Raw genomic sequence first — 17732 nt, forward strand, 5'->3', positions numbered from 1 at the left:
ATGACCAAGTTTCCAGGGAACATTTGTTCTGAAAGATTTTTTGCTTTCTCTAATTAATCCTCAAAAGAGAAAAAAGCTTGTCACCACAGAACACATTCTATAGGTTCAGAGACTGGTTTCAGGGACGCAGATTGAATGCAGGCTCTGGACTACTAAAATCTGGTTTAGGTTCAAACTCAGCTATGCCACTTACCACCTGTGAGATCTGGGGCAAGTTCTTTAGCCACTCTGTGCTTCAGTTTCCTCATCTGTAAAATGGGGAAGGTACTACCACCTTCATGGAATTTACAACAGACGGCAGGTTGAAGATGACTGCCTCTCAGCACCACTGGAACTGATCCCAGTCTTCCTCCCCAAGGAGCCCGACTTTCCTGGAGTCATCACCGCACGCCCCCTCCCTACTGGCTCTGTATGTCCCCTCGCCTGACACACCTCTGCTTTCTCCAACCCCCTCAATAATCCAGTGACAACTCATGAGCGGCCATCAGCAAACAGCCTCCACATCTTCATGGAATATTCCTAGCTATGACCCCGGACCAGAGGACGCTGTTTCCTAACAGTCCTCTCATAGGCCATGATGGGATCTTCTGTCTTAGCCATATACTCCTCTCTGCCACCTCTGCCATTCCCCTCAACTTCCCTCAAGAAACCCAGCCCATTAGAACGGGAGTGGGCAAGCCTGTGAGTCAAATGTGGCCCAGTCTGTCAGAATGATTTTCACTTTTTTTAATGGTTGGGGGAAGAAAATCTAACTATTTTATAACATGTAAAACTCAAATCTCAGTGTCCATAAATAAAGCCTCACTGGAAGGCAGCCATGCTCACTTGCTTACCTGCTGTCTTTGAGAATTTAATTGAGTAGTTGCAACAAAGACTGTCTGGCCTGCAAAACTTAACATATTTATTATCTGGCCCTTGACAGAGAATTTTTCCAACACTTGACTTTGAGGCACATGGGAGTCGTCTGCACCAAGCTGCTGCCAGCATACACTGCCCGCCAGGTCACTCGTCCATGTGTGTTCAAATACACATGCGACGGAAAGCTGGAAGGTGCAGCTGCGAACAGCAGTGACTAAATGAAGCTCAAAATTACCTCCACGGGTTGGAATGTTGTGTGGAAGTCAACAGGATGAAATTTCAAGTTTACATGTGAAGTCCCAGGCCGTGTTCAGTGTCAGAAAGGTGGTCGTACAGAACAGGAAGGGGACCTCACGCATGCGGACAGCGGTGAGAGCCGGGATGGGTGAATGGGGAGACTTTGCAGGGGAATTTTATCCATACAGTGAAATTCTAAGCAATAATAAAGCCACCACATTATGGAGCACATTTAGTCCAGGGGACTTTCCTAAGGAGCTGAGAAGTTCAAGGACAAAAATGGAGTGCCTCCGGGAGGAGAATGTCTGAGGCCGAGGGCCTAGAACGGGCTTCTGCTGTGGGCTAGACAACCTTGAAGACTTTTTAGTCCTAACATTAACTACAATTACAATTTAAATCAGAGACACTGGTTCTTTCGATGATTAGATGTTAAAAATAATCTTGGTAAAAAAAAAAAAAATGAAAGCACTAACATTTTTTTTTTCTTCCCAATCAAATCTGTAAATTTAATTGCAAAGGTGAAACTGTGGCACACATGATCACAAAAAGTACTTTTAGATGGCAGATGAACAATAAACACATACCTTATTTGGTGAGTGCTCACTGTGGCGTTCTATTTCTTCAGAAACCAAAGCAATGTGAGTTTCAAGCCTTATTAGGCCTTAGGAAAACTCATAGCCTAGCAGGCCTAGGTCTATAAGAAGACTCTGGGATTCTCTCCTGTTCAACTCTGAGTTTTCATATGAACCTGAATAAAAATACCCCTGCATAGTATGTAAATCAAATTCCTTGTCTAAAAAAGTCCAGAAGTACAATCTCACTCAATGATTATGTTAAGGAGTGGTAGGTGGGAAGTGATTCTATATGACTGGGACATTGAGAGGCAAAGGCCAAAGACTTAGATTTAACCTGAGGCTCAACTCCGCGGTTCTAAGATTCGTCCCCAGGCACCAAGCCCCCAACTGCTTTTGCATTTGTAACGTGAGGATAATGATGCTTGTCCCAGCTGGACCTTAGAGAGGATCAACAGGAGAATTTGATTCAAGCTACATAAAAGAAGCATCTGAGTACAGAGTGCCAGATATGAACATATTTGAGGACAACATGAATCTCTAATCTGTAGCATAGTTCTGTCTTCTTTTCAAGAGTATTGGCATTATTTGGGGCACAGAGTTAGACAATTCGGTCTACAGTTCTTCATGTGTGATACATGCAGGCATGTTGCTACAAGTTAGCAGTGAGCAGGGCCAGAATGGTCACACAGGTGAACAGTAGTCTAGGTCAGGTGTGGGTCTGTGTCTTTCAAGGTCTACGGGCAATCGAGCATGGCGAACTTCTAGATTCTAAGGTGACGCATGAGGCACGGATGCTGAGCAGGTGACTAAGCTACGCATATGCAGGGACTGTTTCCCGATTTGCTTCTGGTCACCCCCTCCCTCTCTCCTGCTCCCATCTCTGCCAAAATCATGCTGTGATTTTGTGGCCACGGGACAAAATCCCTCCAATAGACTTCTAGGGTGAAGCCATTTCATCATCATCTATCTTAAAACCATGATCTTTCTTTATAAGCTGGAAAGTGGATTTTTCTTAAGTGAATGCTATGAAGTTTACATTCATCATTTCATTAAAAGGAAACATCAGTCCTATTTGAAAACACTGAGGTGGGAGCACTCAGAAAGTGTCCTATTCCAGATCCCACCAAGACCAGAGCCTCAAAACTGTGGACTGTGCCCAGGTGGTCCACCCCCACCGTCATTGCCTTTGCCAATGTATCACAAGACGTGGTCACCCGAGTCACAATACAGGGATCTTTAAAAGTGTAACAACCTGGAGCAGATTCATATTGCTGTACGCCAAAACCAATACAATATTGTAAAGTAATTAACCTCCAACTAAAATAAATAAATTTATATTAAAAAAAGTGCAACAACAAGAAAGATAACAGGAACAAACGTGACACAAGGCAGAGAGAGCACACGTATACCAAGTGCCACCACCGAAGCCTCAGAACGCCCACCTTCAGCATCTTTGGTTTTATGATCATAAATAGATTTTTCAGTCCACTTTGCCCAACTCTCTCCATGCTCATTTTTCTAGCTGGTAGAAACAGCACTACAGGGAGTCTCAGGACCCTGTGAGAACTGCCTGAGTTTCTCAAAGATCTTAGATCACAACATGCACTTTCACAGTAAATGTTCTCAATTCTCATTCCTCTCAGAAGTTTCAATTTTCTTTTCGCTGAAAGAGAGCTTGCTGCACACTGACTCTTAGAGACAGAAAAACCTGTAGGCTATTTGGTGGAGAAGGGTGTCAACATGGACCATGCCTTGCACATCACTCTCAAATCGATGCCCTCCTTCTCCTTCTGCAATAGGAGGCACCCAATGGTGTGGCTGGCTCATGTTCCAGGATCCCATGGGTACCAGACTGCTCCAGTCACTTCTTAGTAGAGGTGGGTATGGGAGTTCCTTTAGGGATGGAGAGGAAGGGACATATCTGAACATTGTCTTAAGGTCATCCCGCCTATTCTGAGTTCAGTTCTTCACCATCCAGCCTCCTGAACTACATGTGGCTCCCAGGTAGATCCCCACAATGGGAGAAAATACTCCAGCCAAATGATGCAAGCAGAGTTTCCACTGGCAGCAGAAGAGGGGCGCTGGCAATAGGTGTATCAGTCAGCCCCGGTGGAGCTGTCTGGCACAGACCGGTGCAGGGAGCCCCACCATCCTAGTGAACTGAGGGCTTCATCCAGTGAACTGAGGGCTTCCATTTGGGAAGATATAATTGGACTCAGACCCCAGAGCCACACAGCCATCCTTCAGCTGCACCTCTGTTTTAGGGAACCACTTCTGAGCTCCTAGAGATCTTGTCAAACCTTGTCTTTTGGACATACATAATTTCTCATGGGATTGTCAATCTTTCTGGTTGTTTTTTTTTTTTTTTAATGTTCTTTCTTCATTTTTACTTTCTCTCAGCCCTGATAGGAGTTCACAGAAATGGAGATCATACCTTTTCCATTGATATGTCTTCATGGTTGCAAATAGTCCTGGCCTATAGAACACACTTCAGAAAAATGTATGCTATATGATGGAATAAATGACAGCATTAGTATTTACTGAAATTATGTGAAAGTACGTATTTGTTCTACTTAACCTCAACTATGTATTGTCATGAGTACCTCAGACTCTAACCATCTCACATTGGTGTGTTGGCATAGCATTTATTTCTAGGCCAAAGTTTTGTGTTTTGGATTCTTTTCTAGTTGATAAAGCATAGCTTTCTACACAGATATTAACTGAGATGCTAATAATATGAACAATATAAAAACACAAGGGGGTGAAGATGAGTTCAGGGAGTTGGATCAAGTCTGCGTGTGTCACCAGGGCCACCTTGCCTTGGGAAGTTGTGGGGTAACTGGGGGTGATGGCTTAAATGTAGAGAAGAGGCAGGGGACAGGAAAGGCTGGGATGGTCCAGGACACCCGTGGGGTTGGGCCTCCTTTCCCCTTTTAGGGGTCCTTGTGCCCTTCTCCAAGGCTGGGTTAATGCTTACTTTTCCCGGAGATCTCGCACTTGACTGGGCTTGAAGTCAGGAGCCGTCAGGGAGCAGGGGCTGGACGGGGGTGACAGGGGGCTCTTGATGTTCTGCACCGAGTGCCTGCGGCTCCGCCTGCGGTCCAGGCCCCGGGACTCACTGCCGGTGCCTCCAGAGCACACGCTGGCCCGCCTGCGGTCACGGCACCCACTGGGGGGTGGCTCTGCTGTCTCATCCCCATCCTCCAGCCGGAGTGCCATCTGGAAAAGCAGAGAGTGCACAGAGCAAGGTCAGACCTTTCACAGTCCCACCCCATAGGGCACCGAACTCCGTCCTTTCGCATCCTGCGGCATGGGCTTCTCGTTGAAGTCATCACAACACGCGCATCCCAAAGCGTAGCCTCCAAACCAGAAGATGCTCGCCCCTGCGTATATTCCCAGATGGATCTGAGAAGGTCAACTGATGTCACGAGAAGATCTGAGAACTATTTTGTAATTAGATGGGCTCTTCACCCCAGGACTGCCCTTTAGAGGCTATCTGTCCTTCTTGTGTCCACCCCCCACCCCGACTTGGGTGTTCTCTGGTCCAGGAGGCGGAGTGTCTCCTGAAACCCTGCCGCAGGAAGCCCTGGAGGTCCTGACCCCAAGCTCGCTTCCCAGGGAGGATGCTCAGAGAGGAGACAGGCAGGAACCACGAACTCCAGGTGAGACAAACAGCCTCACCTGCAGGTCATTTGAGAGGCCTGATCTGAGACCCCCATGCACAGGGGTGGGGAGGGCCCGCCGAAGCCTGGTCTCAGGTGGGCATAGAGCCTGCTTGCACCTGTGATCACAAAAATATAGACCAGAAATAGGCTGGATCTCTAGCATTTAGGATTTTTAGAAAATTTCCTCTTAAAAGCACTCACACTTGGCCATTTTGGCTTTCACGTATGGGTAGGCCAAAAAGTTCGTTCGGATTTTTCCAAACGATCTTACAGAAAAGTCAGAATAAACTTTTTGGCCAAGCCAACAGAAACCGGAGACAACTGGCCCCACACCCCATGCCCCTGCCCTCTTCCCAGGGATCTTTTAGTCCTGCCCCTAGCTGGGTGAGGCCTGGCCAAAGAATCAGCTCTGCCGTCTGTTAATCTCCTCCACCTGGGATCCTACTTCATAGGCCTTCTCATATCAACACCCACAGTTTCTGTGCATACATCCTCCTTATAGGAGCTCACCCTTTCCAGCTGTGGACTATACCTATCTGTTTCTTCAGTTTCTTTAATTATGTGTGTGTCTCCCTTCTCCAAACCTACACGGTCGCAGGAGCTGTCATGGACTAGACCTTTGTGTGGCTGACAGGCCAGGAATGACCTGCAGCAAACTGCTTGCTCAAGAGTCTCTCACTCACCAAATGAGGCTAACAGGATTGCATTTGCAGGTTTGTGGTAAGAATAACTTATGTAATGCATGTAAAGCAGCTGGGGTAGGGCCTACCCTGTGGCTTGGTACTCAGTGTGACAGTTCTTCCCCAGCCTGTGCCCTCAGCTGAAGGGGCCGAGTGCAAAGTGAAACTGTTAGTCGCTCAGTCACGTCCAACTCTTTGCCAGCCCATGGACTGCAGCCCGCCAGGCTCCTCTGTCCATGGAAGTCTCCAGGCAAGAATACTGGAGTGGGTAGCCATTCCCTTCTCCAGGGGATCTTCCCAACCCAGGGCCTGGAACACCCACAGATTCTTACGTCACACAGAACTGCCCAGGAAGGTCATCTCACAGCCCAGGTGGGCCGGGCCCAAGCAAGTCCAACAGTCTCTCTGACTTGGTGCCCAAAGACCCACATGGTCCCATGTCCCCAGAGGTGCATGCTTTCCAGCCTTATGGGTGCTCCTGGTCACATTTCACAACCTGGTCCTGAAAAGTGAGAGAATGGAGAAGTAATATAAAGACCCAGATGGCTAACCATGCTATTGGTGTTGGCATTGCCTGTCTACAGAAAACCTGGCTATTGCAAAGTCAGTGGCCTCCCATGTCCAAAGTGTTGATGCCAAATGTGTTCACACAGCATGGTGAGCTTGGCCAAGTCGAGGCCAGGCTGGCCCCTCCCATCCGGTTTACAGGGATGAATACCTGAGATGCACAGCCTGTTTTTCAGGAGTGAAGTCTCCCCGGATCTGTTCCATCTGCAGTTGCCTCCAGCTCTAGCTTTCAGGCAAGACTGATTTAGTGAAAACTCTTCCATCTACATGCCAGGTACATTCTATAACAAACTCCCAGATAGATGAAGACAATCTAATAATATTTTGACTGCTCTGTTCCCCTAGAATTTACTAGGCAGACATAATCTGGGGAGTTTGAGGTAAAAATGGATGAGTTCAGAAAATGCTATACTGTTGCAAAATTTCACTGGAAAGTCTGCTTCCTGGGGTAAGGGTGTTCTGCAGTGTAACTGCAAGAACTAGGAAAGAAATTATGTATTTGATTAATCACTTTTATCACCTCAACTTTAACGTTGTAAATAGTATTCTCTGGGGAACGTTTAAGAATGATTATATACCTAGCCAAGCATAGTGTTTTAAAATATCACTAGCCAATTATTTTTTCATTTTTAGATATAAAAATTCTAGACCACTTGAACTCATTCTGACCTGAAATATTGATTCTGCTTCTAATTAAGCACATATTTGGAATGATAAGGTTAGAGGATAATGTAGAGTTCAGATATTTCTAATTCCTTGTCTAACCTCAGAGATGCAAAGACCAAATAGCATTCCACTCACAGGGCCTTTCAGAGAGGCACATGGCATGTGCACAAAGTGAAATCTACTTTAACTGCCTTTTGTCAAGGAAGATGAGACCACCATTGTTTAAATGAAAAGTACTGAAAAATTATCAAAGCGGCACCATAAAATGGGATTTAATGAGAGCTGCGTAAAATTCCAGTCCTAAACAAAGTATCCATCTTCTTAAACATAGAAAAGGATGCATGGGGGTAAGGGCAAGTGGGAATCACAATCCCAGGAGATGCAACAGCAGCCTCGGGCTTGGCAGGCAGGAAAGCTGTACCATGAGATTTGGGGCTGGTCTTCACTCCCGGTTTTGATTTTACAAGAAGCATCTTAGAATCACCAGTGTCCACTGATGACAGGGAAAGAGACCTGCTTTCACATCCAAGGCCGTGGTAGCAGTTCCAGTTTCTTTAGATTCTAGGGAGCACCACAAATTACAGTTAAGACCAATAAATTTTGGAAGACTCCTAGAGAACAGCACTTACCAAGAGACTTATTCAGAACCTGTGGTGTCAGATCTAATTAACCACAAGTGTGGTGTCCTCCCCTGGACCCAAGGTGAGATCAACCATGTCCTGAACAACTTCTAATCTCACCCAAGTGATGGGGTGTTTTGCTGCTGGACCTCTCATCAGATACCTTCTGACTCTTTTAATCAAATGTAGAATGGTCTCTAAAACCCAGGTGAGGAATCCAGCACCGACTGCTTGCACACCCTACCCATCCTACCAAGAAAGAGAAGAGCAAACTAAGGTGGCGTCTGGGACAACTTCTACCTATCTTTGAGGTCACTGACTGATCTAAATGTTCTTTTTTAAATTTAGTGGAAATTTCCAAACTTATGCAAAGTATGGAGAAGAGTACAAAGACTTTTGTGTCATCACCTATGATAGTTCAACAATTATCAACCCTGGCCAATCTTGTCTCATTTACTCCCTGTCCCTGACCCCACAGCCAGGTCTTGTGGAGATAAGTCCAAGGTCATATAATTTTATCCATTTATCAGTAAATATCCCTAGAATATAAGGATTTTTAAAAACCATAACCACCATACCACTGTCCTGCTTAAAATAATTTCTTAATATCATCAAACATCCAACAATCTGAACATTCTTAATGAAGGTCAAAAGCTATTAACAGTTCTTTGAGATTATTTTGTTATACTGCTACTAACCTCCATGACAGGCAACTATATTTACATAGCAGTTGTAATCATTTTCCAAATTGCCCTCCCACACTTTCTTTTTAATGCACACCTATACATCTTGATTCAGCTTGTAGGTGAAACGGATGCCAGTGCTACTGCCATTTCAAGAAGGAACTATGCTGATAATTCTATTAGGTTGAACAGGTTGTGGCAGACGATTGCAGCTCTGGGCTCCCAGGGGATCCTGCCTCTCTGTTTGCTTATCTTTGTGTAGTCCCCTCCTACCCTGAGTCTACAATTTTCCACGTGACTTGTTTTGGCCAGTGTGACATCAGAAGACACAGATCCTTGAAAAGTGTTTGCACTTGAGACTTTCCCTTCTGAAATGCGGCTACCATGTGAAGAACTATGTGCTAGCCTGCTGAAGACGCATGGCCCAGCCAACAGCCACCACTAAAGGCCAAACCAGGTGAATAAGGCCATCTTAAAGCATTCAGTTCCAGTTAAGTCATCAGATAACTGCAGCTCTATGAGAATCTCTCAGATGAACCAGGCCGAAATTTCTGACCCCCAGAATGAGGAGCACTCTTTTTGGCATATTTGTTATGCAGCAAGAGCTAACTAATACACATTTTAAAAATCAACTATGTGTGGAGAAAAGGGAACCCTCCTACACTGTTGGTAGGAATGCAAAGTAGTACAACCACTATGGAAAACAGTGTGGAGATTCCTTAAAAAATTGCAAATAGAACTGCCTTATGACCCAGGAATCCCATTGCTGGGCATACACACCGAGGAAACCAGAATTGAAAGAGACACATGTACCCCAATGTTCATTGCAGCACTGCTTATAATAGCCAGGACATGGAAACAACCTAGATGTCCATCAGCAGAAGAATGGATAAGAAAGCTGTGGTACATATACACAATGGAGTATTACTCAGCCATTAAAAAGAATACATTTGAATCAGTTCTGTTGAGATGGATGAAACTGGAGCCGATTATACAGAGTGAAGTAAGCCAGAAAGAAAAACACCAATACAGTATACTAACACATATATATGGAATTTAGAAAGATGGCAATGATGACCCTGTATGTAAGACAGCAAAAAAGACACAGATGTGCATAGCAGACTTTTGGACTCAGAGGGAGAGGGAGAGGGTGGGATGATTTGGGAGAATGGCGTTGAAACATGTATACTATCATGTAAGAATCGAATCACCACTCTATGTCCGATGCAGGATACAGCATGCTTGGGGATGGTGCACGGGGATGACCCAGAGGGATGTTGTGGGGAGGGAGGTGGGAGGGGGGTTCATGTTTGGGATCACATGTACACCTGTGGTGGATTCATGTCAATGTATGGCAAAACCGATACAGTATTGTAAAGTGGAATAGAGTAAAAATAAAAATTAAAAAAAATCAACTATGACAAGGAAGGATTTGAAGAGACTGGACCTACTAATTATTCCTAACAGTAACAATCACTCCTCACCCTCAAAATCTTCAGCTCTAAGATGCCTTTCCCATTACTAGGACCACATTTTCAGCATCAAAAGTGAGAACACAATCTGAAAAAAAAAGATTTTTGATTTTGATTTGTGAAACTATGTATTTGAAAAAATCATTTGGAACCATAAAAATTCAAATGAATTTAATTAAACATGGATTAAATTACCTTTCTAAAATGGAATTAATTGCAATTGGGCCTATCCCCAGAAAGTCCAGGACATATGGTCACCAGACATCCTCCACTATTTAGAAGAATTCTAGAAGCCCAACAAAGTTCTCTGCAATGGCTTGAAAACATTTATAATCTATTGTGAGAAAAATATCGGTACTGCTTATAGGCTCCTTACTGCCCTCACCTATAATGAACTTAGTTGTCCTATGGCACCAAACACTTTTAAAAGTGCATTAATTTTTAGATAGGAATAAAAATCCTAACTCTATCTGGTACCCCACGCATTCAGTTGTCACCTTGAGTGATTACCCAAGGCATCTTCCCTTTAAGGTGGCTGATTTCTGATTAAATTACCTTCCTTCGGCCCAGAATCTATCAGTAATATTTAAGAGACCTTCACTAGAGTACTTAACTTCTACTCTGGGCAAGGGTACTGCTGAGCACAGAGGTTAGAAAGGAAAGACACGGATGACAAAGCCAAACAGATAGGCAAGTGCGTCCTGAGGACTGTTCAGTGTGAGGTGTGAACACAGGCAACCGCTCCCTCCTGGGTTATAAATAAAGTGCAGGCAACAAGCCCAGGGACTCCTATACCTTGCCAAGGAGGCCTTGTGGACAAGGGGACATCTGAGGTGACTCCTACAGGGGAAGGAGGAGTCCGCCAACCTGAGAACAGGAAGGAAGAACACTCCAGGCAAAGCAAGGAAAACGGAAGAAGGGAGGCTCCGCGGTGACCTGCCTTTCACGTTCAGGAAACAAGAGGAGTTGAGTATGGCTGCAACTTCAGCAACATCTTCAGAATTGCTGGAGACAAGGCCACAGCAGCTCAAAGGCCACAGATGGTGTTGCCTCTTGAACTAACTCAAGGCATTCCAGCTTCACCCCACGGGCTGTGAAAAAGTTTTTAAGGTTTTTTTTGTTCATTCATTCCTTCACTCTTGTTTATTTTCCGAAATGGAGGAATGGTGCAGTTAGCCCTGATATTAAGGAGGACCCCTTGTTTTCAGTTGCAGGGAGTTAGGAAGAGGGAATAAGCTGAGAAGCCCCCCGGGATGCGGTCCTGCAGGTGCCATCCTCCCCAGGCCCTGCCCCTCATCACGCCTCCTTTCACACCAGGCAGAGCTCCTCCACTGCTCCCCACTCTGTCACTGTCCTGCGTTAGGCCACCACCTCAGGCCGGTGGTGGTGGCCCATCCACCCAGCGTCTCGCCTCCAGCTCACCCCGTCTCGTTTCTTCACAGACATGCCAGCAGCCTCGGGCTATCAGCTGACTTGGTCACTGTCTGCACCCCATGAGACTGTGCATCCCCTCAGGGCACTGGCCTTGTCTGTCTAGTTTGCTGCTGAGTCCCGTGGCCTAGAATAGTGCCGGGCACAAAATCGGTGCTTAGTGAAGCTCTGTTCAATGAACGGACCCACAGGTGAACAAATGAATGAGAAGGCTATTGCAACAATCCAGGCAAGAGATAAAGAGGGCCTGAGCTAGGGGAATGGAGAAGAAACGGCAGTCTTCAGCCATCAGACCTCCAAGTATGAGGAAGCGGGGAGAGAGAAGGAGGTCCAGGACAGCCCCAGGTTTGTAACCTGGGAGACTATTCTTTGCAGAGGTGCAGAAATGAACAGACTGTGCAGGAGTTTTGTTTTTGTCATGGGTTGGGGGCGGGGAATAAAGGGTTCTGTGAGGGCTGGGTCATGTCATTTGCAGCTTCTAGGTGGCTCTGTCTGACATAATCTGAGCTCCTCTGACACCTTCCATGCCCCTCCGTGCCATCATATACAGCTGCTGGGAAATCAGCCACCTCTGGTCTGGGACTACAGAATGCAAGTTCCTTGGGACAGGGACAGATCTTCTGTCTCTGAATGTTCAGAGTGCATGACATACCTTCAGTGAATAAATGAACACAATGCAAAAAGACAAGCAGGCAGAGGGGCAGGCAGCCATGAGCCCTGCAGACAGCTCAGGCCAAGGCGTCAGCCACAGCCAAGGCTGCCGAACTCACTGGGTGAGTCTCAGCTCAGGCTGCCTAGGCCGAGAGAGGAGGCCTGATGAAGAAACCCCAGCCCTGAAAGGAAGGGACAGAGAAGAAGGAGGGACACTGCGGAGGAACAGTCAGAGAGGCACCCTGCAGACACCCACAGACACCGTCACCAGCAGCGCACTGAACAGCAGCAGTGCACAAGACTGGTCCCATGCCCACCAGCACCATTCTTTCATGATGTGAGTGTAACAGCGATGCCCAAGTTGATAGGGATGGGATACAAAAAAGGAAGAGAGGAAAAGCTGGGGGAAGGATGAGGATGGAGGCCAGCTCCACTTATGGCTATTTGTCTAAAACTCTAAGCAAATTAGTATCAAACAGAATTCCAAAAGCACATTAAGAAAAACACACATCATGACCAAGTGGGTTATATTCCAGGAATGAGAAGATGGTTAAAAGATAAAATGGATCAGATAAACAACTCAAAAATCTAAAAAAAGGACAACAGAGTAAACTGAGAGAAAAGTTAAGAAGGAAATCATAAAGATAAAAATGTTTTGAGTTATAAAACAGAAAAGCACTGAAAATCATATATAAGTCAAAATTAACAACAAGAAAATAGACAAACCACGAGTTAACCCAGAGGAAAAAGGGGGAGAAATTACAACCACAAAAATTAACACAGGAAAATAACTTCTCAAGGAAAGGAAATTAGAAACATTCATAAGAGACTATTTACATAGTTCTTTAGTAATCACTTTAAAAGTCCAGATGAAATGGATATTTCCTAGGAAAATATGATTTAGAAAAGCCAATCCCAATAAAGATAGGAAGTTTACATAGACCAATATCCATAGAATAAAGCATAGTTACCAAAGATCTCCTGCCTCCCACACACACAGTCACACACACACACACACACACACACACACACACACTCTCACACACACACACACACACACACACACATGCCTCTTCTGCCCCTCCATCATCATCATTACAAGCCCACACAATTTCCCAAGGGAGCTCTACCAGATAACCAAAGACCAGAGACAAGGGCAGAAGGAAAAAAGAAAAGCTTCTAAATATTTTTACAAAGCAAGAACAGAACTGATACCCAAACATAATAAGTATTGCACATGCATACACACACACAAAGTAAAAAGGGCAAGAATGCTCAGGGTAGCACTGCCATGGCCACAAAACTGTAGCTAGCCAACATCTGAGTGAAGAGCAGATAAATAAATTAGGATATTTTCATCAGCAGTGAAAATGAGCAAAGTAGAACTCCGCATGGCAACATGGGTAGGTCTCAAAATCAAGCAAAAGAGAAGCTGCAAGAGGAAACGTGGTATGGTCCCATTTATAAAAAGACAAAATTAAGCCATGTGTTGTTTAGGAATACAGACAGGGAGCAAGGAGTTAAAGTAGCTGGCCTACAATCCCTCCACCCCTTCCCTAGGAGTGATGCTTCTAGGCAAAGAAAGAAGGCAATGACCCCTCTGATCTTTCGTAAATATGCTAATATCTAGACTATCTAATAAATAGCCTGATGACAGTTCCTAAAATGAGAGTCTTTATTTCTGGAATGCCTTCAGCAGGCCAGGATTGGTTAAGGATCCCCTACACTAGGTAAACACAGAATTTATGGATTGATAAGCCATGACACTCTGGGCTGTGTAGTAGAGATGCTTCATAACTGAATATTACTCGCAGGGCAAGGTGACTTGGAAACACTGTCTGTTATTCTGGGTCAGAAAGCTCACATCTGATGCATGAAAAAAAGACCTAGGAGTCACAAGGGATGGCCCAGATCTCTCCCTGCATCCCTGCACCTGTGTATTCTGGAAATCAGTAGCCTAGGTAGATTAGTATAGCTCTGCTATAGACAGCAAGATCTCAGATGGTCAGTTCTTACTTGATAATCTGATCATTTGTGTTAACTCACAGAATAGCTATTTTCAGATAAAACTATTAAAAAAAAAAAAAAAACAAGAGAGTGGTGCTGGGAGTTAGTTGAATGACACCAGGAAGGGCCACTGAGGACATTTCTGAGTTACTGGTAATATTCTTGTTCTTAAACACGAGTGTATTAGGACTCTCCAGAGAAACAAAATAAATCAAATATATATGGAGATTTAATATAAGGAATGTGCCAACATGATTATGGTAGCCAAGAAGTCCCAAGAGCTATGGCCCAAAGGCCTGGAAACCAAGGGAGCCAATGTCAGTTCCAGCTGGAGGTCAAAGGTAAGAGGCAACCTACATCCCAGCTCATTTCTGTCAGCAGAGGGTGAATTCTCTCTTGCTCAGCTTTTTGTTCTATTCAGGCCTTCAACAGGTTCGATGAGGCCTGCCAGCAGGGAGGAAGGCAATCTTCTTTACTCGGTCTACCAATGTGGATGTTAACCTCATCCGGAAGGTTGAGGATACACACTGCACTGACACACAGTGGTGTCTGATCAAATATCTGGGCACTCTGTGGCCCAGTCAGGCTGATACCAAAAGTTAACTATTGCAATGGGTGTTTGCTTTGTTGTCCTTTGAGTGACACATATAATTAACATTGTGAATGATACGCACTTAATGCTAAAATATCAAGCAGATGCCATTTGACCAAAGAAAGACGGTGGACCCAGAACACCATTCGAAACGTTTGGCATGAACGGAAAGAGGAAGACGGGGAGGTAGCTTGAGAGTCAGGTAGGCTGGAAAATAAGTGTGCCCTGAAGCCGAAAGCAGTCTCCTGGGGGAGGGACCCAGCATACTTTGCAAAATTCTCTCCCCGTTGGTTCACTGGTGGGAAATTCACCTGTATGATGCTGTCTTCTGATATATGGTGGATCTGTCTGGATTGAAACTCAAGCAACTGTCATATAAAACCCTAAGAAGTCTCAGTCATAGTGCACTGTAGGTGTAAATTATGATGTGAGTGGTATTATTCAGCACGACTTGATATTCTCCCTTCAACAAATAGAATGTGTCCACAAGCCAGTTGAATCTTCAGATGTGCAAATGACTCAGCTATTCACCAGAGTAGACTCAAAGACACAAGCAGCCTCTTTGAAAAACTTAAGAAAGAACCTGACGCTTTAACTTTGCTAGGCCCAGCTGCCGGACACACAATCATTCCTTTTGACTGCACAGAATCTCAAGCTATAATCATATAAACCTCTGGCTGAGTAGAGACTGGAGTTTTGAACAGGAAGTTAAGGGGGTGAGGAAGGGAAGTGTCTGTACTGGGGAAAGTCCGTCTTCTATAGTCCTGTGAGCCAACTGTCTATTCCCTTCCTTCTTCATCTTTAGTATTCTTACTCCACCCCTACTTTATCCTGTCTTCCATATCCCTCCATCACTCACTGATAACAAAACATGAAAGTGTGAGCAGATAACTGGGTAACTAAGTGAGGCTTTGGTAGAGGAGAAGATGCCCTAAGCAGGAGCACAGAAAGCTGGCCGGCTGTGGGAAGCTTCGCACTCTGACCACAGACTCTCTCTCTGGCTCAGTTTCCTCTGATTTCTCCTAAGACTGTACAAAGATAATTCTGCTCTGTTCCTCAGCTTGTCACTTGTGAGAGTAACTTTAACAAGTAGTGAGTTACATGTTAGTCTCTCCACTTCTATCCAGTGAAGGTTACAGTGGAGACATTTAGCTGGGAAATCTCTCTCTCTCTGTGTGTGTGTGCCAGCTGTGCACACAGATTTATAAGCAAAGCTGTTCATCATAACAGCATTTATAATTGCAAAATCTTGGAAGTTATCAAATCTGAACAAAGAGAAACTGATTATATGTATTATGGTACTTGCATGCAGACAGGATATTATGTTTCTAATAAAACTAAATTCTTGAAGATAATTCAATGACATAATGATTCAAACATATTTACTAATAAAAATTCAGTACACAACACTACAGACTATTGTCTCCACGGTTGTTCTTGCTTAGCCACTAAGTTGTGTCTGACTCTTCTGTGGCCCCATGGACTGCAGCCTGCCAGGCTCCTCTGTCCATGGGATTCTCCAGGCAAGAGTACTGGAGCAGGTTGCCATTTCCTTTTCGAAGGGATCTTCCTGACCCAGGGATTGAACCCACATCTCCTGCGTTGCAGGTGGATTCTTTACCACTGAGCCACGAGGGAAGCTGAGTTGACAGTCTATACATACACAAAAAAGGCTAGAAAAACAGACTACTATATTAACCACAGTTAGTAAATAAAACTATGGGTGATTTCTTTATCTTACATTTTTTGGTATTTTCCAAATATTCTTCAAAGAGTACATACTTGTAGCAAAAAAAAAAAACACCACCACAGAGACTTCTCTGGTAGTCCAGTGGTTGAGAATTCACCTGCCAATGGATATGAGTTCAATCCCTACTCCAGAAAGATTCCACACGCCACAGGGCAGCTAAGCCCGTGCACCACAACAGCTGCGCCCATGCTCTAGAGCCTGTGAGGCGCAACTACTGATGCCCAGATGCCCTAGCACCCATGTTCCACAACAAGAGCAGCTTTGTGTCACCATGAGAAGCCCGAGCACCACAACAAGAGTAGCCCCTGCTTGCTGCAACTAGAGAGGAAGGGCCTGCATGCATCAACAGAGACCAGAGATCCGCTAGAGAAGGGACGGGCTACCCACTCCAGTATTCGTGGTCTTTGCTGCTGGCTGAGCTGGTAAAGACTCTACCTACAATGCAGGAGACCTGGGTTCGATCCCTGGGTTGGGAAGATCCCCTGGAGAAAGGAAAGGCTACCCACTCCAGTAGAGTGGACTGTATAGTCTATGGGATCACAAAGAGTCGGACACAACTTTCACCTTTTCACTTTTCAGAGCTGCCAAAAATAAATAAAATAATTTTTAAAAATTAAAAAATATATATATCATGACGAGGCAAGAGGCAAGGCAGAAGGAAGCGAAAAGTTTAGTATCTCTTATAGCACTTTTCCCCCACATTTTCATTCTGCACTGGACCCTACAAAGTATGTAGAGCCTGCCAGAAGTTCTACCAGCAGGATAAGAAACATGCTTTCTGTGCCTCTCTTTCACTCTCTCTCCCCACCAAGAATGAATGTTCTTTAAAATAAAATAGCAATCAATCAATAAGCAAGCAAGCTACCACATTTCCCCTAGATCAGGGATTCTCACACTGGAGTGTTCTCAGAATTACCTGGAGGGTCAAACAACACAGATCTGGGCCCAACCTCTGAGCTTCTGCTTCAGCAGGTCTCAGGTGGGCCTGAGAACTTGCATTTTGGCAGCTCCGAGGTGTTGTTAATGCTGCCACACTGCACGCAGAACCACTGGTCTAGAGGATGTTTATCTCAGCCTTTGACGTGTCTGAGCTGTACAAGGCCCTTAAAGGGCATATCCTCTTACCTCATAGATGTTCAACTGCTCCACTAAGTCCAGGTCAGTCCCTTTCTTGGTCAAGTGCCGCTGGGATATGGCTGCAATGCCCAGCTCCTCCAGACAGTCCACCACGTCATAGAAGGTGTCTTGGTCTGGCAAACCGGACAAGGTCTGGATGAA

General features: G+C 45.0%; 1 protein-coding gene across 2 annotated transcripts in view; it reads right to left on the bottom strand.

Annotated features, from left to right (window-relative positions):
- FHOD3 (formin homology 2 domain containing 3) overlaps nucleotides 1-17732 on the bottom strand; it is a 529299-nt gene that overhangs the window by 154688 nt on the left and 356879 nt on the right. For both annotated transcript variants that reach the window (XM_068993855.1, XM_068993854.1), the window contains exons 9-10: nucleotides 17580-17723; nucleotides 4648-4889 (exon numbers count right to left, since the gene is read on the bottom strand). In XM_068993855.1, coding sequence (XP_068849956.1) covers nucleotides 4648-4889; nucleotides 17580-17723 — 386 coding nt within the window. The remainder of the gene's footprint in view (nucleotides 1-4647; nucleotides 4890-17579; nucleotides 17724-17732) is intronic.

This window comes from Capricornis sumatraensis, chromosome 21 (assembly GCF_032405125.1).
Source record: "Capricornis sumatraensis isolate serow.1 chromosome 21, serow.2, whole genome shotgun sequence".
Taxonomy (NCBI): domain Eukaryota; kingdom Metazoa; phylum Chordata; class Mammalia; order Artiodactyla; family Bovidae; genus Capricornis; species Capricornis sumatraensis.